Source organism: Solea solea, chromosome 4 (genome assembly GCF_958295425.1).
Source record: "Solea solea chromosome 4, fSolSol10.1, whole genome shotgun sequence".
NCBI classification, from domain to species: Eukaryota; Metazoa; Chordata; class Actinopteri; order Pleuronectiformes; family Soleidae; genus Solea; species Solea solea.
The window spans coordinates 13949896-13974356 of record NC_081137.1 but is presented as its reverse complement, the minus strand read 5'-3'; the positions used below and the strand labels follow the sequence as shown (position 1 = coordinate 13974356).

At 39.6% G+C, this 24461-nt stretch overlaps 3 protein-coding genes and 1 long non-coding RNA gene across 8 annotated transcripts; 2 read left to right on the top strand and 2 right to left on the bottom strand.

Moving 5' to 3' along the window:
* Positions 1–647: 647 nt before the first annotated feature.
* shpk (sedoheptulokinase) lies at positions 648–8300 on the bottom strand. The gene is made up of 7 exons (XM_058628215.1): positions 8061–8300; positions 7809–7947; positions 4067–4241; positions 2931–3083; positions 2586–2761; positions 2089–2289; positions 648–1591 (listed from the first exon to the last, which is right to left on the bottom strand). Exons 1-7 carry the CDS (start codon positions 8229–8231, stop codon positions 1197–1199), a joined length of 1410 nt encoding a protein of 469 aa, XP_058484198.1. The 5' UTR covers positions 8232–8300; the 3' UTR covers positions 648–1196.
* A 559-nt stretch (positions 8301–8859) lies between these two features.
* Positions 8860–10627, top strand: emc6 (ER membrane protein complex subunit 6). Of its 2 annotated transcripts, none has more exons than XM_058628271.1 (2): positions 8860–9055; positions 9806–10627. In XM_058628271.1, the coding sequence occupies exon 2, from the start codon at positions 9818–9820 to the stop codon at positions 10148–10150; it is 333 nt and encodes a 110-aa protein (XP_058484254.1). In that variant the 5' UTR covers positions 8860–9055; positions 9806–9817; the 3' UTR covers positions 10151–10627. The 2 variants fall into 2 exon arrangements, with proteins under 2 accessions (XP_058484254.1, XP_058484253.1); XM_058628270.1 differs by having other exon boundaries at positions 8862–9055; positions 9778–10627.
* Positions 10579–23362, bottom strand: p2rx5 (purinergic receptor P2X, ligand-gated ion channel, 5). 2 transcript variants are annotated; one of them, XR_009240153.1, is made up of 13 exons: positions 23232–23362; positions 21507–21657; positions 21176–21247; positions 20989–21064; positions 20059–20143; positions 19779–19859; positions 16491–16632; positions 14202–14335; positions 14022–14115; positions 13867–13932; positions 12903–12991; positions 11510–12784; positions 10579–11479 (listed from the first exon to the last, which is right to left on the bottom strand). XR_009240153.1 is itself a non-coding variant. In XM_058628262.1 (12 exons), the coding sequence occupies exons 1-12, from the start codon at positions 23360–23362 to the stop codon at positions 12529–12531; spliced, it is 1377 nt and encodes a 458-aa protein (XP_058484245.1). In that variant the 3' UTR covers positions 10579–12528. The 2 variants fall into 2 exon arrangements, 1 of the variants encoding a protein (XP_058484245.1); XM_058628262.1 differs by having other exon boundaries at positions 10579–12784.
* Positions 14926–24202, top strand: LOC131458917 (uncharacterized). Of its 3 annotated transcripts, XR_009240155.1 has the most exons (5): positions 15068–15118; positions 15959–16145; positions 22364–22471; positions 22556–22597; positions 23325–24202. It is a non-coding gene; the product is annotated as an uncharacterized LOC131458917 (long non-coding RNA). The 3 variants fall into 3 exon arrangements; XR_009240154.1 differs by lacking the exon at positions 15959–16145 and having other exon boundaries at positions 14926–15118; XR_009240156.1 differs by lacking the exons at positions 15068–15118; positions 15959–16145 and adding an exon at positions 15135–15234.
* Positions 24203–24461: the final 259 nt, after the last annotated feature.

Here is a 24461-nt window from a genome sequence, read left to right as displayed (position 1 = left end):
GCACACAGTAACAAAGTTGTGAATGAGCTGTAATAATCTCTTCTATGAGACACTATAAATCAAGAAGTGGGTCACCAATACATTTTTATGGGAGTAACAACTAGTGTGCAGGGCAGGCACCTCGACACCTAATTTTTCTGTACAATAAATGAGTCCGTCAGATAGAAATCCGCTTCATGATGTTGATAATGGAGGGGCACTGATGTTGGGCCACAGACTTAAGGATAAAAGCTGAGCTTGCTGTCGGATACAGGCCCAAGTGTTCATGTGCATGTTCCACCCAAGAATCCGATACGAGAGGCTCTCAGACACAATGACCTGCTGCAATCTACTGTGTAGACTTGAGCTCTTATTAAGCAGCTCCAGACTGCTACCAAGACATTTAAGATGAGAGTGGTGCAGCAAAGAGCAAGTACCAAGAGAATGAGATGGAAAGAAAAACACAATGACCAAATTAAACTTGAGAGGAAACGCATTTCCCTTCAATTCAATTATCTGTGACAATTCTTGCTGTGAGGCACCAGTGCTAATAACCACTAGGGATAAGCACGGATGGGATACTTGGTATCGGCGTCACTATGCACTATGAGTGTAAAACGTCTTGTAAAAAATTCTGTACAGGAGAAGAATGTTTCTGAAGGTGTCCATTAGGTTTTTAAAAATTATTTTATTTGTTAAACCCCCTCTCAAAACTCACCCCTTTTCATTGGCCCTTGACACTATTTCAGTTTTTATTTATGTATGCTTTTGTTGTGTTTTAATTGAATGGCTGTTGCTTTTAATCATTTTTTTTAGTTGTTTACAGCACTTTGGTCCACTGTGGCTGTGCTATACAAATAAAGTTGGATTGGATAATGAGAAACACAGAGAGAGTCTTGTGGAGCTGATGGGTTTAATCAGCATTAAGTCAACTCATTTCACAACGGTTTAAATCGAAAAGGGATTATTTAAAAGTTAAATTGCATTCAGCAGCTGAAGTGTTAATCATTAGGTGAATAATGTACCTTGGTCCAACCTAACAGCACATGTTGAACTGCTCTAGGTTTTTGAACCTTGCACTGGGATAACATTACATCCTGCCAGGTCACAATTTGTTGCACTATTTCCGTTTCTTTCTATGTCCAAATTGAAATGTGCAAAATCATCAGGTAATCGTGTAAACACATAGGGATTCTCCTGTCAATTACAAGAGTCATTCAAGGTCGATCACAGAGGACCATGGCCGCGCCGGCGGCAGAGTCCGCATTCTTTCTGTAAACCACCGGCTGAGGAAACACCTTCTCCACTTCCTGCCTTAGCACCTCATTGCGAGCGAGTGCACTCCCGCTGCCAACGATCCTGCTGACCCCTGCCTGCTGTAGACGCTCAACGGGCAACATTGAGGTGATATTGTCCAGGACTCCGCGACACAGTGCCCTGGTCACATGACCAAGAGCGAGATTAGAGGCGGAGATGTTGGACACCTGACCGAGGCAGTGAGGGTTGTGTCTTTCTCCCAGAATGGTGGGACTTATCCTCAGATCACTGGTTTCCTGCTCCAGGGCAGAAACAATCAGCTTCTCATATAGGTATGACTCAGTCGACTCAGCATCTGTGAGGAGTGAAACAGTGTTGATACAAATACGTCACTACTATTATTATTATTATTATTATTCCAATCATAGTAAATACACCGTCAGATTGATGTCCAGACCGAGGCGCCATGTTGTTCAGTTGTTACTTGTTGCAGCTGCTCTCGTGAGATTCAAAAGCTCTGCACCTACCCTGCGCTCGGTCACTACGCTCCGTCACCATGCTGAGCTCCCCATTGATACATTTTCCTAGAAAAACCCCTGAATACCAATGTAATTTGTTTGGTACCACTGATCATGTATCAAGTATCATGATCAGATTGATTTTTACCAACTATATTTAAGTTCCCAACCCTAATTATAAGTAAAATGAGTATTTCAGTTTAACATGTTTCCTTACTTTCTGCCTACATGGTCATTTATGATTTAATATAATACATTTCTAAAATATGGCACCTTTTTAAATGTCAATACCATTCAGTTTCATGTGCAGACAGATAAATATATACACACATACCGAGCTCTTTCATCCAGGCCATGAGCATCTCCACAAAAGTGGCCAGTACGTTCCCTCCGTTGAGCGACGCTGCCACTGCCAGGTAGACGGAGTCAAAGTAGGGAAAGTAGGAGATGGCAGAGTCAGGCTGGGGAGAATCTGGAGGCTTGAAGTCAGCTGGCATGGCAAAGGTCAGCTGTGCGGAGGTGCTTATGTTAAGAACTGGGAATATAGGGAAAAGACTTATTTATATGAGATTATAAGGCACAAAATGAACAGCAACAAATGTGACATGCAAGAGGGCGATGGCAGGATTACACTTAACCCATCATGCACCTGTTTTTGTTCTCACACAACACGGCTTATTACAAAAAATGCAACTACAGTCAACCGACAGATTAAAAGCAGTATATTAGTTGCAGTTCATTTAAGTGAAATAAAATATGTGCACATGATGCATTCCATGCATTAAGTGTGATCCCGGCCTTACAGGTGAAAGACTGGACTTCCTGTTTCACCTGCATCTGTCCGTGCACTCATGCAGGAGTAGACGGAGCACTGAAAGTCTCCCAGGGCGGCCCCTACTGGCGTACCAGCGGGAATGCCATGCCAGTCAAAGCACGTCTGTCCAACCAAGTCACCAGATGGCACACAGTGAGGAAGCAGGGTCAAAGGGAAGCCGGCAGCCTTCAGACTAGAGCATGCACACACGGAGGGGCGTGTTATGTCGGTTACGCAAAACAACTCTGTGACACTGTTAAGTACATTTTTCATGCTTTAGTATCTGACTAAGAAAATGCTCTCACTGTTTTAGCACAGGACTGAAAGTGTTATTAAATGAGGAGGTTAATCATGTTACAAACATATCTATGTTCCACTGGTTGGTGGTAGTGTTAAAGAAACCCCAGCTGGCTGCGTTCTGAGGCGTCATCACACAACGGTCCAGACCACACAGCACAGACACCACATAGTCCTGGATGGTACCTGCGACCGTGAAGTCCTCAAGGAACTCGGGCCTGGTTTGACAAAGAACATTCCGTCATGATTATCCTAACAAAATAGTTGCAATTAAAGATACTACGCTACAGAAGCGTATTGTATTCACCTAAAATCATTTCTAAAAAGGCTCTGTTTAAACAAGATTTTTTGTGGGGGATCAGTTTTTCTGAGTGCGTGAGATGGCGTGGAAGTTTCCCATCTTGATCGCTGCTTTGAAAGCAAAGATGTCCCACTTGTTCAGTTGAATCCAGTTTTGCTTTGCTTTGGGTTTGAGACATTGGGAGATTCTTCTGTCTTTAAGTCATATTGATGGAATTGTTATTAGTTTGACTTTGCACAGGCCCCTTAGGACACTCGGATCTGCTGGAGATTGCAATGTTTCTTCAAGATCGTTCGATCCATGTTTGATGCCAGTTTGAAAAATGTCAGACGTACACATTTGAAACAGATAGTGCCTTTAAGTTCTCATCCTTATATATAAATTATAAATATTACAATGTAAACATAATATTTTGATGATATCTCCTGTGGTAACACTTCATCATCAGCCCCATTTTCACATAGTTTTTTTTTTTTGTTTTAATAAATTCTTAAACATAAAAAGCTGGAGCCTTCTGTCTATATTCTATTTTCATTTGGTCCTCATACATAAGCTTTCAGAATGTCAGCAAACTTGCAGATGCAGAGGAGACCGATGAACCGAAGAGAGACTCTGAAAACATTTTCCAAAATAACAAAATGTTAATGTTAATTAGGATACACATTGTTATTGTGAACAATTTAAAGTCAAAAACAAGAATCCCCAATAAGATCATGATAAATCAGGAGGTCCTGGAATAACTGGAAAGATACAGACTCTTTTAAAAGTCACTCACATGAAATACAGGAGTTTTACAATTTTCTCCCATCATGATTAGCACTACAATGAAATTCACCACAATTAACATATTGTGGTGCAACTATACTTCCACATGGGATGGCTTTTTATTTTTGTCCTGACCTGTGCTTCATGTACCAGAAGATTGTCGCGCAGCCAAAGCCTGTGGCAACACTGAGATGCGAGTCTGGTTTTGGAAGAGACGTCAGGAAGTCACTGCTGCAGCGTCCATCCTGCCAGGTGATCAGCTGACTGGTGTCTCTGGCGGTGAAGAAGTCTCCACTGGACCAGTCACAACCTGCAAGGGGCATAAGAGACAGAAGGGTTGCCGGTTTGAACCCCCCACCAGGTACCCAGGTGAAGAGAGTTAATATACTTAGGTTACTTGGCATGGAGCAATCAATTATAGAGATTAAATTGCAGCATTTGCAATTTGCGTTGTTCCAATGTGTGATTTCTACTCAGCAGTCTGATAACAAATTTCTATTACATTCTAATATTGTTCTAAAGCTGTAGTGAGAATTACCTAAACATTCACACATGTATGTATTTAATATTAACTTGGTTGTCTACATTTAGTCTCTGTTTTGGAGTCCAGTCAGTGCCATCAGCTTTATTTCTGTTCATCGCTTGACCTTTTTAATACCTCGGATTAGGACTGGACAATAAATCAACACTATATCAATATTATATATTATTATATATTATATATAATACAAGATATTGTCTTAGATTCTGGGTGTCATATCATGATATGGCATCGTTGATGTCTTTGACTGGATTCAAAGGCTGTTGCAGTACCAACATTGAGTGATTTATTCAAAGAATATGATACTTGTGATATTTAACATAAGATTCAGCTAAATTCAAATCAAGAATTGGACCATATTTATAGGCAGTTTCATTGTCTCTGACTCATAAGTATGCTTTCTTGAACATTAACAAACTAATACAGATTTAGATGATACAGATTTGTATATAAGAAGATATAATACACCCGGTCGAGTTCTATAAAAAATTCTCAGATCAGTTAGCTCCTCTTCTACTCGAAACGTTTAACCACTCATTTCAACATGGTACCCTGCCACCCACTCTTATGCAAGCTTCCATCTCCCTGATTTATAAAAAGGGTAAAGACCCATTGAACTGCGCATCTTATCGGCCAATATCACTTCTCCCGGTGGATGTTAAAATTCTTGCAAAAATTTTGGCTCGGCGATTGGAATCCGTCTTGCCTATGATTATTTCAGAGGACCAGACAGGTTTTATAGGGGGAAGACACTCTTATTCCAACATAAGAAGGCTTCTTAACGTCATCCTCTCTCAAACTACCTCTAACGTCCCGGAAGTAATAATTTCTCTTGACGCTGAGAAGGCCTTTGACAGAGTAGAGTGGGCCTACCTCCTCTTCTCCCTGAAGCAGTTTGGTTTTAATACTAACTTCATTTCATGGATCCGTTTACTCTACTCCTCTCCCTGTGCCTCAGTGTGCACAAACAATCAACGCTCTCCTTCATTCCCACTTTTTAGAGGAACACGACAGGGGTGTCCATTGTCCCCGAACCACTGTCAGCTGCTCTAAGAATGGGGGGGGTAGTTGGGGGAATTGAAAGATGGGGCATAAAACATCAGGTTTCATTATACGCAGATGATCTGCTTCTCTATGTAAGTGATCCTGTATCAAACATCCCACGTATTCTGACATTATTAAACTCTTTCGGTGATTTATCTGGATATAAGCTAAACATTTCTAAAAGCGAATACTTCCCAATCATTTTGGGCAGCCAACACGCATAAACTAATCTCTTGGTTCATTTCCCCTCAATCCAGCTGGTGCCAGAGTGAGTCAGCCTCCTGCTCTTCATCATTGCTAGCTTTGACATGTAGTGCCTTGCCCCTTTCCCCATCAAGTTTTACCACTAATCCAGTTGTTGCTGAAACACTAAAAATTTGGACACAAATACGACGCCATTTCGGTTGGCTCACCCTTCCTCTAGCAACTCCTATTTGCAATAATCACTTGTTCATTCCAGCAAAGATTGACTCACGATTCTCCGCCTTAGAAAATAAGGGGCTACGTAATCTGGGAGACTTGTACATTGATGGTATATTTGCGAGCTTCAACCAATTACTTTCTACCTTTAATTTACATAAATCAGACTTTTTCCGGTACTTCCAGTTGCGGGACTTTGTAAAAACGCACACTACATCATTCCCACAGATACCTGCACCCAGCGGGATGGACCTGGCTCTCAAAGCTAAAACCCTGTCAAAGGGCCACATCTCCTATTTTTATAATTTATTGCACCTGGCCAATGAGTCTATTTTACATAAGATCAAAGTGGGCTGGGAGTCAGAACTCCACATAAATTTCTCTGAGATCTTCTGGGAGAGGGCTATGGGGGCTGTTAACTCGTCATCCAGCTGTGCTAGATTGTCGTTAATACAATTTAAAGTCTTCCACCGGTTACACTATAGTAAGGAAAAACTTTCAAGGCTCTATCCAGATAAATTCGATGAGAAATGTAATCGATGCTCGCAGATCCCATGCAATCTTACTCGCATGTTCTGGGCTTGTCCCAAGCTGTCTGAATTCTGGCATTTATTTTTTAAAGCCATTTCAGACATATTAAAAATAACTCTAATTTCAACCCCACATATCGCTATTTTCGGCACGCCCCCAGACGGATTCCGTACTACAGCTATCCAAAACAATGTTATTGCCTTTGCTTCCCTTATTGCTCGTAAGAGAATTATTTTATTATGGAAATCTCCTCAACCACCATCCATCAAAGTTTGGCTACATGATATTTTGGGTCTTCTGAAACTGGAGAAGATCAAGTTCTCATTAGAGGGTCATCTAACAGATTTTATACTCATTGGAGACCACTACTTGATTATTTAGATGGGCTACCTGCTTTAGAGGTTTCTTTGTAATGTCCCACTGTGTGGGTACATATGTATTCTTCCCTCGGTCCCGGTCTACCTGTGGCGTGTTCCCCATGATTTGTTTACCTTAAGACACTCCGGCATGGACTTGTTTGGTTAACTAAGGAGTAGGCAGCCGTTGATACTTTGCACATTTAATTTTCAGCACAAGCATCTTACAATCTTACAGTCTTATTTTATTCTTAAATTACTACTGTTTATTATATGTGTATGTACATGTTTGGATATGTATATGTATTTTTATTTATTTATTTATTTTATTTTATTTTATTTTATTTTATTTTATTTATTTATTTTATTTTTATTTTTTTTTGTTTTTTTGTCTGACCTGTCACATGTATGTAATTATTTTCTTGATATATGTTAATTGTTTAAGAAGACTATGGGTGGGGGGGGGGTTCATTTATGTTTAAGTTCAAAAAAGAAAAATATGCTGTATCCATTTATGCACTTTATGTATATGACTTGCGTTTGATAAATAAATTAAAAAAAGAAAAAAAAAAGAAGATATAATACAGAGATTACCGTATTTTCAGGGTAGATATTTTCTTTTATTTGAGTATCTTATAGTAATTACAATGAAACAGCCTGTGTCCAGCATTATGACGAGATATTATTATTGTTATTATTATAGTTATAATAATAAGCTATAAGTTTATGTTGTGTGTCAGTTAATGTTGTGTTTTCCTATTTGTGTTGGTGAATTGCACTTCAGGGCCACCGTACACAACACAAATAAGAAAACGCACAACATTAACTGGTGATTTGCAAATCAGGGCCACGGTAAATACATATAACTTCATGAATGAAGATAGTGTCTTAGTTCCTCAAACTCCTCACAGCCGTTGTTTCCTACATTTACAACACATAGTTTTGAAATGTCACAGCGCGAGCATTAACTTCTCTCGCCACTCACTCAGTGCTTTCCACAGTAAGACTCCGTGCATCTGTCCACACACACCGATGCTGAGGACACGCTGCAATTTGTCTCTGGGGAGCGAAGCGACGCAGCGATTCAGTGCGTCAATTATCAAACCTGTGTCCTGCTCTTTAGCCTGCGCCACAACAGAAACACACACACACACAGCCATATGCAGTAATTCACAGAGTTCATATTTCCGAGCTTCAGAGTAATACAGCTGTTCGGGGCGTGAACGCCTCAACTCACCTTCGTCCCGCTGTTGTCAATGGTGTCAGTTGGCAAAGCGTGAGTGGCAACCACTGCTCTGGAGTCACTGTCTAACAAAATTGCCTTCACCGACGTGGTTCCCACGTCCACACCCAGAATATAAATCGACATGTTGCAGCAGATTTGACTGCTTTGCTCTGCTCTGTTCATTCTGCTCTTAGCTGGACGAGATCATCACAAGAAGGCAAAGTCGACGCTGCTGCGTTCACGAGCAGAAGGAAATCGGAAGTTTACTTTCTGTCATTGTTATCGAAAATGCTTAAGGGAACGATTAAAAACAACAGTAGTTTTTGGGAGTCTAAATATTGCAACGTTTGTAACATTGACCTCTTGCAAAAGATAGAAAAAAGAGTGATACATAAGTCATAAACTTTTGCTGGGATTATTGCAGCGTGGTAAACAATGGCAAATTACTTTAAGGAACTGAGGTGAACATAAGTTATGTTGTGTTTATTTATTTTAGCTTTTGTTTAGGTATATATTTTTGGATATAATGTTCCTTTATCTTAACATACTTGCCTGTAAATTGAAAAAAATACTTTTTTTTCTTTGTGTACCTGTTGCACTTGATACATTTTTTTGTTTATATTTGTACTTTTTATACTACATATTTAGACTTGTGTACATGTAAATACTATTGCTGTACTTATTAAGGTGAAACAATAAATGTTAGTACGGTACAACGTAGAGCCTCAGTGACACGTTAACCATCATTTGGAAATTCCTACGCTTTGACGAACATGGAACGCACCACGCTGTTGTAGCCTCTTTGCCCTGCTCCCATAATGCACTGCGGATGAATATGGCCGATTTTTGCTCTGGATTGTCGTCAGAGTGAGAATAAATGTGCTGTTTCTTCGTTACACCGGCTCACATCTCCTAAAATCCACCCAGCAGTTTGTGAAGAGTCTCGCACAGATTATGTGTTTGTGACCTTGTTGTGAGAAAGTGACGAATCTCCGCGTTTATCTCCGGTAAGCATAGCTGTCATTCCCAGTCGGCGAGTCTCCAGCGGAGCTAACGGTGCTAGCAGGGTAGCGTCAGCATTAATGTGCAATCACATTATTACATGCAGCATTGCGCTGTTTGTTTTAGTTTAATAGTCAGGCTACGTTGACACAGTGCTGTAGCTGTTTGTGTTTCTGTCTGTTGTTATGTGTGGCTGCGTTTGTTTTTATTTATTAGCGAAATGTATTCAATTGTGGTCAGCAGCTAAGCTAACACCTACCAATGGACATTGACAGCTTTATTAAGCAAATGTTTTGTATTATATTGCAGTACTTGTTGCATTTTACTGTATGACGTTTTGAATGTGAATTTCTATTGTGACTGTCCACAGAAGATGCCATATTAAGTGTGATAGATGAAAGATAACAAGAAAATAGTCCCAGGCCCCTGTAGGTGACATGTCATGACATTGGATTAATTGTTACTAATATAGTGACGTGAAAGCAGTGTGTTTCTAACGGTGGTTTGTTTTACTCATAAATGTCTTATGCGTAATTAAATCTATAGTACTCTATTAGAGTTATGTATGTGTTTTCCCTTCAAAATGAACTGCTCTCCATAGTATTTATTGAACATTTAACATATCAAAATGTGGGGTAGTACAGCGTAAAATGATGCAATTGTGTCGTAACTGTATAGTAGTGACTGCTGTTGTACTTACAGTCATGCCTGATCTACCCTGTTACAGTAGCAACAGAATCTTTCTGTGATCGCAGACCAGAGCCAACATGGCCGGAGTCATCGCCAAGCGAGAGGGACCACATTTCATCAGTGAAGTGGCTGTGAGGGGGAACGCCGCCGTGCTGGACTACTGCCGCACCTCTGTGTCTGCTCTGTCTGGAGCAACAGCTGGCATCCTGGGGCTGACAGGACTCTATGGCTTCATTTTTTATTTCCTCGCCTCATTTCTCCTCTCTCTGCTGCTCATTCTGAAGGCAGGACGGCGGTGGAACAAATGCTTCAAATCGCGGAGGCTGCTCTTCACCGGAGGCCTCGTCGGAGGTCTTTTTACCTACGTCCTGTTCTGGACTTTCCTTTATGGAATGGTGCATGTATACTAAAGTGATTTAACATGAATAACCCTGACTTATTTCTGTCTAATCCTAAACAGTTAAAATTGTCTGTCCTGCTGTAGATAAGGCATTAGTGAAGGTCTGTTGATCTACTGTAGGATATGCAGGATAAACGGTCTCACTTTTCTTCATGCTAATCTGTAACTGTGAACCTACAGAAAACTATTGTTTTTACTCTATATACAGAGTCATCCACTCCACAGTAAAAGCCATGGTTATTAAATTTAGGTTGTTGTGTAACGGATCTTAACGTATAACACTTTAACACTGTTTTGCTTTACTTTTCATGTACAATACTGAGGTCAGATAATAGAATTATAAATGTGATAACTGATTTGAATTAATGCCTCTGTACAAGTTGCTTGTATAGATTTGTTAGGCAGTATCACTAAATGAAATGAGACATGACAAATACATTTGTTTCCAACAATAAAGAATATTCAATAAATACAAACAGGAACAGGAGTCTTTGCATTTCAATGTCCATTCACTAACAATCAGCACATCACCAGTGAAGACCGATGTCACATGACACAATCGTCTGTCAGCTTCATAAGAGAACAAGGTTGTGAAGACGATTGTGTCACAACACAACACGACGTCAGGTAATCGGCACAATTCACAAACAGCACATCAGGAAACATTGCATGAGCAGTGATTAACAGAATGATCAGGTCTGTTGAAACACAGTTACATGCCGCGTCCTTTCGACGATTAAGACAATAGACATTTTTACATAGAGTGCATTGAAATAGTTTGAACAATTTCTTACATAATTATTTCTCTAACACTGACTTAAGGGGGTACCTGGTGTAAAATAACATGACAACTTTTGACTTATGACTAGGGCTTCAACGATTAATGAATTGACTAAATGAATACTATTTTATTAATCAGTTTGTGGGCTTTTTCAATAATTATAACAAGCTTTCAGATTTGTTTGCTTCTTAAAAGTGAATATTTTCTGGTATTGCTACTCCATATAACAAATAAATCCTTAAAACTGAATCATTTTTGTTTGTGGACAGAGTAAGATTTGAGAAACACCGAGACATTTTCTCACATTAAGCGAGAAAATAACAGATTCATCTATTAAAATAATTGTTAATTGTAGGCCTAATTATGACCAGTTATTTCCTGCTGTAATTTTAATGACGAGAGTGACAATGATAAGAACCAAGACATTTGCCAGGTCCAAAAAAAGTAACATACTCCCAATATTGCCCTTAGTGGCTTCTATACAAGCCTGTGGGGGGCAGCGTTATGATATGGGGTTGCTTCAGCAGGTCAGGCCTGATGTTCAGCAACGTTATGTGCCTCCCCCAAAGAATTAGTAAGCTGATTAACCATAAATATACTGAACAACCAGTTTATTTTGGGGCACAATAAAAAATGACATTGCCAAAATTCATCAGGCTCAAATTGAGGAAGAATGACTCGGGTAGCATGAGCTGTCAAGTTCTCCCATTAGTGTTAGATCTAAGCTTATCGAAGCAATACAATGACAAATGCATCTAAGGTAAATGTCCAACTGAGACTTTCTTGGGGCCGAGCAGTGTGCATTACCCATGCAGGCAGGATCCATCCATCCATTTGCTACCGTTTTATCCTCCACATGAGGGTCAATCTCAGCTGATGTAGGGCGATAGGTGGGGTACACCCTGGACAGATCACCAGTCCATCACAGGGCCACATAGAGACAAACAACATCCACTCAATCACAGGGCCACACAGAAACCACTCATCCACTCACACATACAGTCCAATAGAGTGTCCAATTCACCTAATCCCCAGATCTGCATGTTTTTGGACAGTGGGAGGAAACCCACGCACGCACAGGGGGAGAACATGCAAACTCTATGCGAGCGGCCCTTGTTCCAACCAGGTTTCAAACCCAAGTCTTCTTGCTGCAAAGCCAACAGTGCTAACCACTACACCAACCGTGTGTGCCTGCAGGCAGGATGTGATGTGTAAATAGATGGATGCTTAAGTCCAAAGTATATTATTTCTTTCCATTTGAATTGGGATATACTGTATTTGGTAGTTTGTCATATTATCAATTATGGCCCTTTTGTAAACCTAACTTTAAACCTTTGGTTCCCGATCTCCACCTGAAATCTGTTTATCTTTAAATGAGTGTCCTGACCCATTTGCACCAAGCAGAACACTGACATTTCATTGACCCACCCCGTTTCCAGTCAAGCCAAGCATCTCCTAAACTTGTCAGCATGCCAGTAGATGAGACGTGGTTGGAGACGTGGACATTCATCTGAGTTTTTTTTTGTTTTGTTTGTTTTTCTTCAGTTTAACCTCCTGCAGCATAAACAGGACCACTGCAGGCGGTTTGTCCTCCTCTGTCCACGTGTTTAACTGTTTGGTGAGAAAGTGATATGATGCCTTGGCTCTGCAGCGTGAGGGGAGAGAAGGGAAGGGTATCGCTGTCCTGTGTTGCGTGGAATGGTGGGACCCCGTTTGTCCTCTGCAGTGGGATGAGATCCCTCCACATCTTCACGTTCCTCTGATATTTTGACCGAGTTGCCGGCCCCTTTCTCTGCACCTGCTTTCCTGGATTTCCTCTCCCGGGTTCCAGCCTTGCTGTCCTTGTTTTTGGTCCTTTCATTCCTGGTACATACAATAAGAGAATGTTATGGCAGCAAATGTGATGTTGATATATATATATATATATTTTTTTTTTTTTTTTTTTTTTAAATAAAAGCATGAATAATAAAGTGTGTCATACTTAAAATTGATGATTTCAAATTTCCTCTCTCGGTAGAAGGAGCTTGTGTTCATCATGTACAGTAATATCATATCACATGCAAAGGCTCCCTGAAAGAAGAAAAAACACATGGATTTTCAGCCACTGCTGAGCCCTTTTATCACTGATCATCCTCTAATGATGCTATGATATAACATTTTTCAAACTTAAAGGTACAGTAAGCAGGATTTTGGGGGCGTTTTGATCTATCGCAAATTCTTACTTATCATGGGAGACTTATGCCACTTTTCCACTTCACAGTTACTTTGCTTTTCCATCAGCGATAGTACCTAGTACCTGTTACTTTTTTTAGTACCTGCTCTGGCGAGATTCCAAACGTGTTGAGCCGATACTATGCGTGACATCGTCAGACTGCTGGCCACTGATCAGAGTGGTCAGAGTGCCGTCAAAGGAAGAGGCATGAGCGCGACATGCGACACAAGAATCAAAGCAAACAATGCCGAACTGTAGGTCAATTAACATAAACTTAAAAATCCTCAAAATGTGCGTTAATCTCCAACATTTAACAAGGAAATGCCTAAAATCTCAATATTTAACAGAGTCTGGTGTATTTCAGTCCAACTACTCTGCTTACAGGTTCCTTTTGAAGAAGGACTGCAACTCTTCAGCAGTTTTTCCAAAAAAAACAAAAAAACTAAACAAAAGTCTGACACTAAGCACAATAAAACATCTGTCAATGGGTTTCAGAGATAGAGAGATTGCCTGAGGTCATTTGTAACATATGAAATAAGTGTCTGTCCATGTTTTTATGTGATAAAAAGAGGTCAGAGCACAACATTGTGAAAGTATTTTTACTACCTATAGATAAGACTCAGCAATCACCCATCTTTCTATCAATCCTGCCTACTGCAGCTTTAAGTCACTGACGTAATCACACACCTTTTATCATATTAACATGAACATAGTATTTCAGTAAATTACTCACTGCACCCAGCAGAGCAAGACCAGAACCTATGGCAATTATTGTGGGAACAATATTGAATTTTCCAGCCTGCAAAACAATAACAGACATTCACTGCAAGTCTATAGCCGGAATCACATACTTAACCTGGAAACAAAGTGTTCAGATCACCGCAGTACCTGGCCATTTATCATTATATCGAAGCGAATTCCATACACTTTGTACAAAGTGCGATAGGTTTCACCGTTTTGATCCTTGTAGTACCTGGCATATCTGGAGTCACAGAGGAAAACAATGGGTTTATGAGTAAAAGATGAAAACGAGACAGGTGAGCCGGGCGGCGGCGTGAGTGGACGTACCTGAAGTTGTATCCTGATGTGACTGAGTTGTTCATGTTCATGTCTAAGCGAGTGAAGCTGTACTGTGGGTTACACTGTGAAGAGTCCTTATCCAGGTTACAGTTCCACTCAATGAGGACACCCACAGACCCACCCTAAAGGACAAAAGACACTTTTCAGAGAAATAATCACTATACTAATGAATGAAATGAATCACTTATACACAACCAAACATAACAAATAAATGTACATGTTTTCTAAAGAGTCTGGAGTCTTTTTTTTTTTTTTTGCTAAAGCCCTAAGCCTATTTTGTAGGTCTCTGCTTGAAAATTGCACACTCATAATGAAATGAGTATATCGCCGCACCCACAAGGTCTATTTGAATACTTTGGGTATCATAGTAAATGGAACACTGCACTGCAACTCTAAACTTCTATCAACATGTGAGCATCATCTCTGCAAAGTCTGACTTTGATCAAGTGAAGCAAAACAAAATTAGAAAGGTTTTAGTACAGAAAGTATAGGCGAGGTCTCATTTGGCACATTTTGGCAACATCTGAGCCATTTGTATTTTCTCATGTATTAAACTACTTGTTTCACTTTCTATTATTAGTGTTCAATAAAACCGTTTATGGATTTGAATGCAGAATTCTATGTATATTCCATTCCAAAAACAAACACCAGATGGCTCAATTGAGCTGTGTCTCTCTTTGCTGGCCTGTATGATCGACATCTCATTGGCTTTCTTACAGCCAATAGAAGGGCGCTGTTGTCGAAGATTTGATTGACAGCTTTGTTAGCCAATGAGAAGCAGCAAAACACCCGGATCTAACGCTAATTGCTGCTGCCTTTGTACCACCCGGAATGTTTTGAATGTAACACAGGAAGTCCGTTTTGTTTTGACTGAAAAATCAACTTTTCATGGATAAACATCAGAGGTAAGAGCAATTTTACAGTTGTCGTTAGGCAAACCGATTTCTGTTGTCTTTATTCATTGGCTTGTATCTCCATAATGCTTGGGAGTGTGTTTTGGAAAAAGTGTCGGACTGTTAGAGTAAGTGCTTTTGCCTATTTTTTGCAGAATAACTTTCAGTATCTGGTGATTATTTATACTTGCATGTTTAAATAGTCTTTTAACAATTTAAAATGATGAAAAACAAAACCTTTTATTTAGAAACAACATTGTAGTTGTACACGAACACCAGATTTTACTTAAATTTGAACAGTATAACATATTTAAAATAACATTTGTTTGAGTCTAGGTCTCAATGTCCAAAAACAGGCCAAAGAATGCAAACTATGTACAGGCGTTTTTCCAACTCTCTCCTCTCTTGCCGGCGTCCTGCGACGGTGCAAGTGAAATTATTGTAATAACCACCATGTTGACTCAGCTTTTCAAAAAACTATTTTTTTCCCGATAGCACAAACCGTCGTGTAACTACGGTAATGCAAAGTGCACAAACGTGTCGTCTTCAATACGCACTGTGTTAAAGGGTTAAAACTGCCATAACATTAAACTCTCTTATTATATGTTTGAAAAAACCTTTTTGCTGTGTTTTTTGTTTTTTTTTGTACTTTAATTTCAGTATGCTTTATATCAGTAATTTTAGGACATTATCCACATTGCAACATCAAACATCAAAAGACACTGCACTGCACTGCACTGTTAATATGACAACAATGTTGTCCAGATGGGATTCATTTAAATACAGCGGAATACACCTCATAATGTTCAGTAAATTACAACATTTTAATTGACTGGTTTTATTGTTTTTCAGATAGTATCTTTCTGGACTTCACAAGCATTTTTCAAACCAGTAGATCATACAAGATGTTTAAAGGACATAAAACATGTGTGACACTGCAGCGCCGCCACAGAACAGCATCCCCATAAATGGCATGTGTTTGTTATGGCATGTTAAGAAGAAGCACTGAGAGGGAAAGAGAGACGGGTGATAAATGTTTGTGAGTATGAGGTTGCAGAACAGTTTGTCTTTCTCCACTTCTAACAGCATTTTATAATCCTTATCATCTGATTTACAAATTATATACATAATTTGTGTCAATAATAGGTTTTTTTAGGTTCAATAGTGTATCAGTCCCTTATTATTTTGACTAATCACTTGAAGCCAAAGCTTTATTGTGGCTTATTATCTCAGGAGGTGAAACGATTCTTCTTTGGTGTAGTTGTAATATTGCATTACTGCATCCTATAACGTTTAATATTTATTTTTCCTTCACCTCCATCTTCGTTTATCCATTCAGTGAAATCATTACCACAGACACACACACATTGTTGACACTTTGTACCTTAACAGCCATGTCCTGAAAGTCATGTCCAGTCCAGCTGACTACGTCTCCCAGGCGGAAGATAGGACAGTAAGGATGTTTCTCTGTGTCGTATGAGCACCTCTTCAGGTAGCTGTCATCTGAAGTTTCAAGGACGTTTGACCTAAGAGAACAAGATGTGAAAAAATGTCTTTCAGAATCAGAAAAACTGCTTTTCTTACAGCTACTCCAACCAAGAACAGAAAAGCCTATATTGTGAATCTAACATACATATAGCACGATGTTAACTAAAAATATGAATTATTAATCAAACGAATAGAGATTGTATACAATAAAATATTTACATCTCTGTCAAATATAGAAGAACTGGAATAAATAAGTACCAATATACAGTGTAAAAAAGTATTGTAAAGTTATATATTAATATTCAGCATTGGAACAGTATTAGAAAAAGTAATTTAACCAATAATAAGTGAACCGTGTATAACCAAATATATACATTTAAGTTTGAAATGTGCAACTAAATTGGTGCACAATTATAAACAGAAGTACAGTGACAGGACATCAACTATATATCGCACAAACAGCATATTTTTATACTTTCAAATTGGACGACATGCATCTTTGAGTTTATGCACGTTGCCATGGTGAATGTTCCACTTCCTAAACCCAGATTGTTCTTACTTTAAACGAGTACAAGTACTTTAAACAAAGAGCACAGTGCGTTTGATTACGAACCAAGAGTTCACAGAGGTGCAAGAGGAGCAGTTTTTTTGTATATGGAAGGTGACAGTCTTCTGACGTACAAAGACGGGCATTAAACTTTGGCTTACGGAACACAGTGATGAATGTGATTTTCTATAAAGATATTCAGTATCCAGCTTTTTGACATACTGATCAGTTGTGTTCATGAAAATTAAATGACCATAAGCCACCACATTAGTGGCAGAAAAGTTGGAGTGAAGAAGCCTAGCTTTAGCTTTAGTTTTGATACACCATAATCAATATGTCATTTAATCCTTAATGCTCACGTGGCACAGATCTGTACCACAGGTGCACCCTTGGTAAATTGCAGTGGGAATAATACACACCTCCTTATATGGACATCCTCAGCCTAAATGATCTGTGTTAAATGTGTATAGCCACAATATCACAAACACCGTTCACCTCGAAGGGCTTGACAGTCTGTAAAGCAACTGTCTGCAGCTGTCTTGCTTTACTAGTGCTCCATCCTCGTTCAGTCATGACGTGGAATGCGTCACTCTGTGTGGAGCACAAGAATGTTGTGGGCTGCACATAAACAAAACACTGCTGAGTCATGTGCAGCTGATAGGCTTTGTGATTGTGTGAACTCACTGCTCATAGGTTTAAAAAAAATGTGCTCCACAGCTTCTTTAATGAATACATGGTGATCTTAAAGTAAAAAAAACGTACGTGTTTTGACTCAGCAGCCGTCACTAGGGCACACGTGAGAAAATACAATGATGGCAGACGCTTAAAGTAGGGGTGGGAATCACATGATGCAATACGTGGGTCACGATACCAATAATATCACGATACAATGATTATGTGATAATCAACATATTGCAAGACAATCGTATAGCGATATATCACGATAATATTTGCCCTGGCATATCGATTGTTGTATTGCACAAGGAAGGACTATGCTATATCACCAGATCAATATTTTGACCCACCCGTAACCTAAATAGACTAATCATGTGATTAGATGGGACATCAGTGCCACTTATACTGTACTGTATGGACTTAACCCTTTAACACCTAAGCCTCAAAATGTCTATCTATCTGGTTTTTGCTTACTCTGATCATTAAATGGACAGAAAAATGTCCTGTGAGTAAGTTATTAACAATTTACTGCATGTTAAAATAAAAAAATTATAAACATTAAAAAGTTTTATTTGTAAAAAAAACACTCTTATACACGAACAAAAAATTTGCAATGTTGAATTAGACAGTTGTAAATCTGAATCTTTAAAACGCTATACAACTGCGATTAAGAATGAAAATCTTTGGATATGTTACAGTGAGAAGAGACAGCTTTTCTGTTGTCTCGATGATCAAACTGACTGCATACTGTAATGGTGATAGAAAAATGACACCAACTGTGTTTTGGCAGAGGCAACTCAGTTCACAGAACAAAGCAACTGCCTTTACTTTGTATCCAAAACAATAAAGACAACAGCGTTCACCGGGTATCTGTTGTGTTTCCCACACACAAGTTTGCTTATTTTGACACAGAAGTACCTGCATTCTTCACATTTGTCAGGCTGCTGTGTCTGTAGGTCACTAAACAGGAACAACGAGGGACAGGAACGGTGTCTTTTGCCCTTTAATGTGTGACCTAGGGCTGCAACTAACGCTTATTTATTATTTATCGACTAATCGTCCGTAAATATAAGAAAACCTTAAAAAATGTTGATCGGTGTTCGTCAAACCTGGAAATGATGATGTTCTCAAATGTCTTCAATGTCAAAATGATTAACTTTTAATGATTTCTTTGTTATCCAGAGCAAAGAAATGAAGAAAATACTCACATTTAGAAGGCTTAAACAATCAGAAATCTTGATTTAAATCACGGAAAAAGTAGTTGTCGATTAATTTAGTAATAGATTAATAATCGATTCATGGATTAATTGTTTCAGCTCTAGTGGGACCCGAGCTGTTGGAGACACAATTCTCTCAATGTCTTTGTCTTCTTTCTTCTATTTGGCTCTTTCACTATGTTATAGCTCAGCCTTACAAATCCCTCGCTCCATCTTAACACACACTCTGATTTAACTGTAACCTTAGACGTGCACGCTAGAGACAACACTTTGCACCCTCAGAGTGGGAGAAGAGAATTCATGTTTCGTGTAACACTTATTAAGGGCGGCGGGGTATTTATATTTGCTGCCAATACCGATTAAGTTAAAGCACACCAAGATGGAGGAGGATACATAAGAGTGTGTACTTCAAATAAGATCATCACTGATGAATCGAGTGACATCTCTCCGGGACAGAAAACAGCAGAGGAGTAGTGAGAGAGCAGCACAGCTCCCTGGACTTGCACTATCTGATCTGACACCTGTCCAATGCGAGGCCCACTGTCAAGGACATCTCAGATGACTGTTTCACTGTCTCACTGAGTGCATTGCACAGCCCGGTATAAATAGAACGCTCTCTGAACCCTAAAAATATTTAAAGCAGTCACTGGAGCATATATCCCCTCCGTCCTCTTGGTGATTTATGTCACGACCCTCTGAATCCACACACACACACACACACATGCCGACAATCAGCACCACTTACTTGGAGAATTCAAACTTTGGGAACCTGATGAAGTTCTTGATGTAGACGGTGAAGTTTTCTGCTTCGCTCAGTAAAGGCTCTCTGGGGGGGGGGGGGGGGGGGGATGGAGACAGGCAGCTGTGTGAGAGGGGGGAAAAGTGGAGCTGACAGATTCTATAAGCAATAAATAGAACCCGTGAAACATCATGGCCCCTGCGAGGCGTCGCAGTCGGCGCGAATGCAACATCAGCACAAGAGTCGCCCATTTGCGGCCTTCTGGAGAAAAAGGAGGGATTCTCACGTGGGGCGACTGCTGTATTCTACTGGACACCAGGCGTGAATCTCGCAGGTCCCGGTGCTGTTTAAACAGACGCCAGTCTTGATTCCTGACGGAGACAGAGAAGATTCTTGGCAAGGTCGACCTTGAAGAGAGTTTATTCCAAAATAAGAGGGAACTGAGATACGTGTGGAATGTCTGGATAGTACAAGACGTAAAAAGTCTAAAATGTGGAAAAGCAGTGGTATCTCGAAGTAACATCATTATCGCCAATGTTAAAATACAGTTTAAATATGTTAAAATCGCTCTCTCCTCCTCCTCTACTTCACATATTAGTATAGCCAAATTAAATGAACCATTCTGTTACCATTTGGCATGCATACTTTTCATTACCATAACTCCTTAACCGTTTGTTATATCTGAAAAAGCAGAGAAATAGAGCTTTGTGTCCATGTACTGTCATTACGGTAGCCCCTCAGGACTCCCGCGGAACGACCGTCCAATCACAGACGAGACTCACCAGCACGTCACATGTTTTTGACGTTGGCTTCTCTGTACCGTAATTCCTAAACCAGATATCGAAAGTAAAAGTTATCTTGGAAAGTGATTCAACGTTGAATATTTTTTGCATATTCTGCAGCCATGAAATCAAAATGACAGCCCGATTATCATGATGTCATAAGAGGGTGGAGCGAGAGATAAGGTCACTCTAACTATTATTTAATCTATTGTAATTCTTGTTATTTATTTCATTTTCTACAATAGAACAGTTTATTTCTCATATTCCTGCAGCCACCAGAGAAAGTGTATGTGCCACCAGAGGTGCACGTACCACAGTTTGAGAACCATGGTGTTAGAGGATGTTGTTAAATCAAAGATCATGCGTACGACTTGAAAAGAAAAACAGAATTGGATGAATGGCAGATGGAACATGAAACAGAACATGGTCCTCACCATGGCCGGCTGTTACAACCTCCCCTTCAACACAGTCATCGTCACTTAGACATCGTCCACTTGGCACCTTGTAACTCTGAAGGATATGAAAATGAACTGTGGTCATGAAATGTGTTATGAATGTAATCTACAATTATTTAAATATAAGGATAAAAAAATAATAATAATAATAAATGAAATTACACACCTCAGCACAGACCCCCAGTCTCTGATTGGGTGTCTCGACATAATTTGTCACGATGAAAAACACCTGCTCACCCTGCAAAAGGTCATGAAGCAAAAGGTTAAATAAATTACACTTCCTGAGAAGTCCAATAATGTTAAATCTGTTTAGTCAGACGCTGAGGCTGACGCCATCCACAAAGACAGAACCTCAATAGCCTCGTAATCTCTCTGGACAGGAGCCTAATGAGGGTGTTCTCTGCCATCAATACACGTCCTCTGCATGTTGGGATCGTCTTAAAAACACTGGAGTGCGTCTTTATGTATACATGGACAGATAGTTATAGCAGGCTCACGTTTGGGGGTATGACATAGTCCTCTGCGCTCCAGAGGTGAAGCCCCGTCTCGGAGTTGTTGGTTAGTGTGACACCTTTGAGCTTGGTGATGACTGAGGTCTGGATGGCTTCTTCTCTCTCCTGGTAGCCTCTCTTCACCACAAACACCCACCTGAGATCAGGATCAGAATCAAAATCAGAATCTGAATACTTTCTTAATCCCTAAGGGAAATTCAGTTTGCTACAGTTGCTCGAGCCATTGAAAAAACAAAGCAGATCACAATATAGAAATCAGTGTCAAGTATTGAACCACTAGAAATAAAGGTACAAGAACTAGAATGAAAGTAGAGAAACAAGATGCATTTAAAATATAAAAGTAGACATTAAAATATGAACAACAATAATACTACTACTAATAATAAAGTAAAATATACTGTGTATATGTACTGAAGTGAATATATAATATATCCAGATATTTACATGACAAAAGCCCCTTTAAGGGATGAAAGAACTTGAATACCAGCCAAAATGTCCTCCCTTTCCCAAAATGTCTTCGACCCATGTGGTATATAAGTTGTTGTTTTTTTTTGGCGTCACAAAGAGACCCGTACAAGAACACACACACACACACACACACACACACACACACTTTAACTGTCGTTAAGTGTGTTCACCAGCATGTGGCAGATGACAGAAGTAATGCTAATGTGTAAATATATCCTGGACTCCATTGCAGGATATTTCATGCAGCTCCTCTGGAACTATAATGACTGTATAACTTTAATTTTGGAACTACTACAGTTTCCACACACACACACACAACACAGATACACACACCACACACACACACAGGTTGCTAACAATACATTTATGTGCAGCTCACGGTCAAGAGGAGAGGAACTGGGCTTGTAACTGGAGGGCTGCCGGTTTAAATCCCAGGATGGGTCAAGGGCTGACAGGGCACCTAATCGCCCATTGCTCCCCAGGTACAGATAAGTGATCAAATTCACAACTACCAATTGCTGTGTGTGCAAAAATAATTAATTCTAATCTACTTCTATCCTTGTTAGGACTCTGCGTTGGCATCCATTACTTTGTGCAGCCCAACCAAGGTCTGTCTAATCTCTAATCTTAATGTCTAATCTTAACCTAACCACAATTCCAATTCAGCTTCGTCAGGACTGGGTTTTGGTCTTCATGAGGTCTACTGGTCCTGGAAAAAAGTAGTGTTTCTAATGACATAAGGTTCTACAGAGGGAACTAAAACAACACACACACAGAAACCAAAGTTCTCCGATGTGATATAGAAATAAAAGCAGAACATGAACATGAGCAGGCCCCCTTTCGTTTTTACAACCACCCCTGCAGCAGCCACTGAGTGTGTCATCTTACATCTTAGCTTTAATAAACACTTGAGGTCAAACGGGCGACTCATATTAACCCTCATACTCTCTCTGTGTTGTATGCCACTTCACTCTCAGTCTCTTACTTGTCATATATGCGAGTGACCTCACACACTGAGGGGTGTGGTAACAAAACCTGCACTGTTTACACTAGTTTGACACATGAATTCATTCACCGAACACAAAACCCCAGTTGTTTTTAAGTTTCTTCCAAAGCGAACAAGCCCGACAGACTACACACACACAACAAAGTACTCTTCAACAACCTCCGCTATTTTTAACCTGTGAATCACTCTACTTTGTGCCATGTTGGTAACAGTGGACATGCAGCGCACCACCTCACCCTATAATGTATCCCAGCACGGCCAGCTGATAGAGTCGGAACAATATTCCGATTCTCCTGTTCTCTGCGATGACATACTTCTCCGTCTTGTAGTTGAGCAGAGAAAGGAAGAAGATCCCCCAGCCTGCCATGCCTCCTGCACTGTGAACTCAAGTGAGACAGCACGTCCAGGCTCCCAGCTGATATATCCAGCTGGTTCACTTGTCAACCAATTGAGAGAGGCAGTGAAACTGGCAGTTAAAAGCCAACTGGGAGTCCTCTGGAGGAAATGTCCAATTATGATTAGTTCCATGTCAAATGTGTTTTCTCTGGCATCATCTCAGCCTCACAAAACTTTGTATATGTAGACTTAAAGGTACAGTTTGTAAAAATGTGGTAACATTTATAGGTGAAGTTGCATGTTGCAGCAGAGTATTCCTCACTTCCAGAAGTGGAAAGTAATGAATTACATTTACTCATGTTACTGTAACTGAGTAGGTTTTTTTTGTGTACTTGCACTATTTTAAAGTCATTTTTGTAATTTGCAAAATGTGTTATTTTACATTTACTTAACCGTTAAACACACATAGAGACATTTTTGTGTTTTTGGCTTTTCATTTTTTAATGCATATTGTTAAAAATCTATGCCAGGTTGCGCATTTGTATTTTTTTTGTTATTATTTTTATGTTAACTAAAATACTCACACTAACACACTTACGCACAAAAATGTGCTCATTGAAACCCATTCAAACCTCTATTTTTGATGCATCATGACAAAACTGAAACTTTTTAATGAAAACTTTAAAAATGTATTAAAAAAATTAAAAAAAATCCCACTGGAAACTTTGGCAGTGACAGGAGAATGGGCTAATTAAGGTTCCTGGGTGACCTTTGACCCATTTTGTCTGATACTTTATGTGTCTACATACTTTATTTTGTCAGCACTTTAATTTTTAAAGGTTTTCCTTTTAATTAAAAATAATTAATGTGAGATTTGTATTCCGTTGTCATTTTTGCACGACACGAGACAGAACCCCAACCTTGTTAAAAAAAAGAGTACATTTTAAACAAGCTACTTTTTTTTTTTTAAAAGAATTTCCACCTCTGCTCACTTTACCCTTCCCTTCCAAGTGTGTTTGAGAACCCATGTTTTGATACCGAGTCAGTCACCTGCCAAGTTTGAAGCCTGACCCATTGGACAGTTATGCGAGTTAACAGACAGTTCCTAGCGTTTCTAGATAGATCTTAGT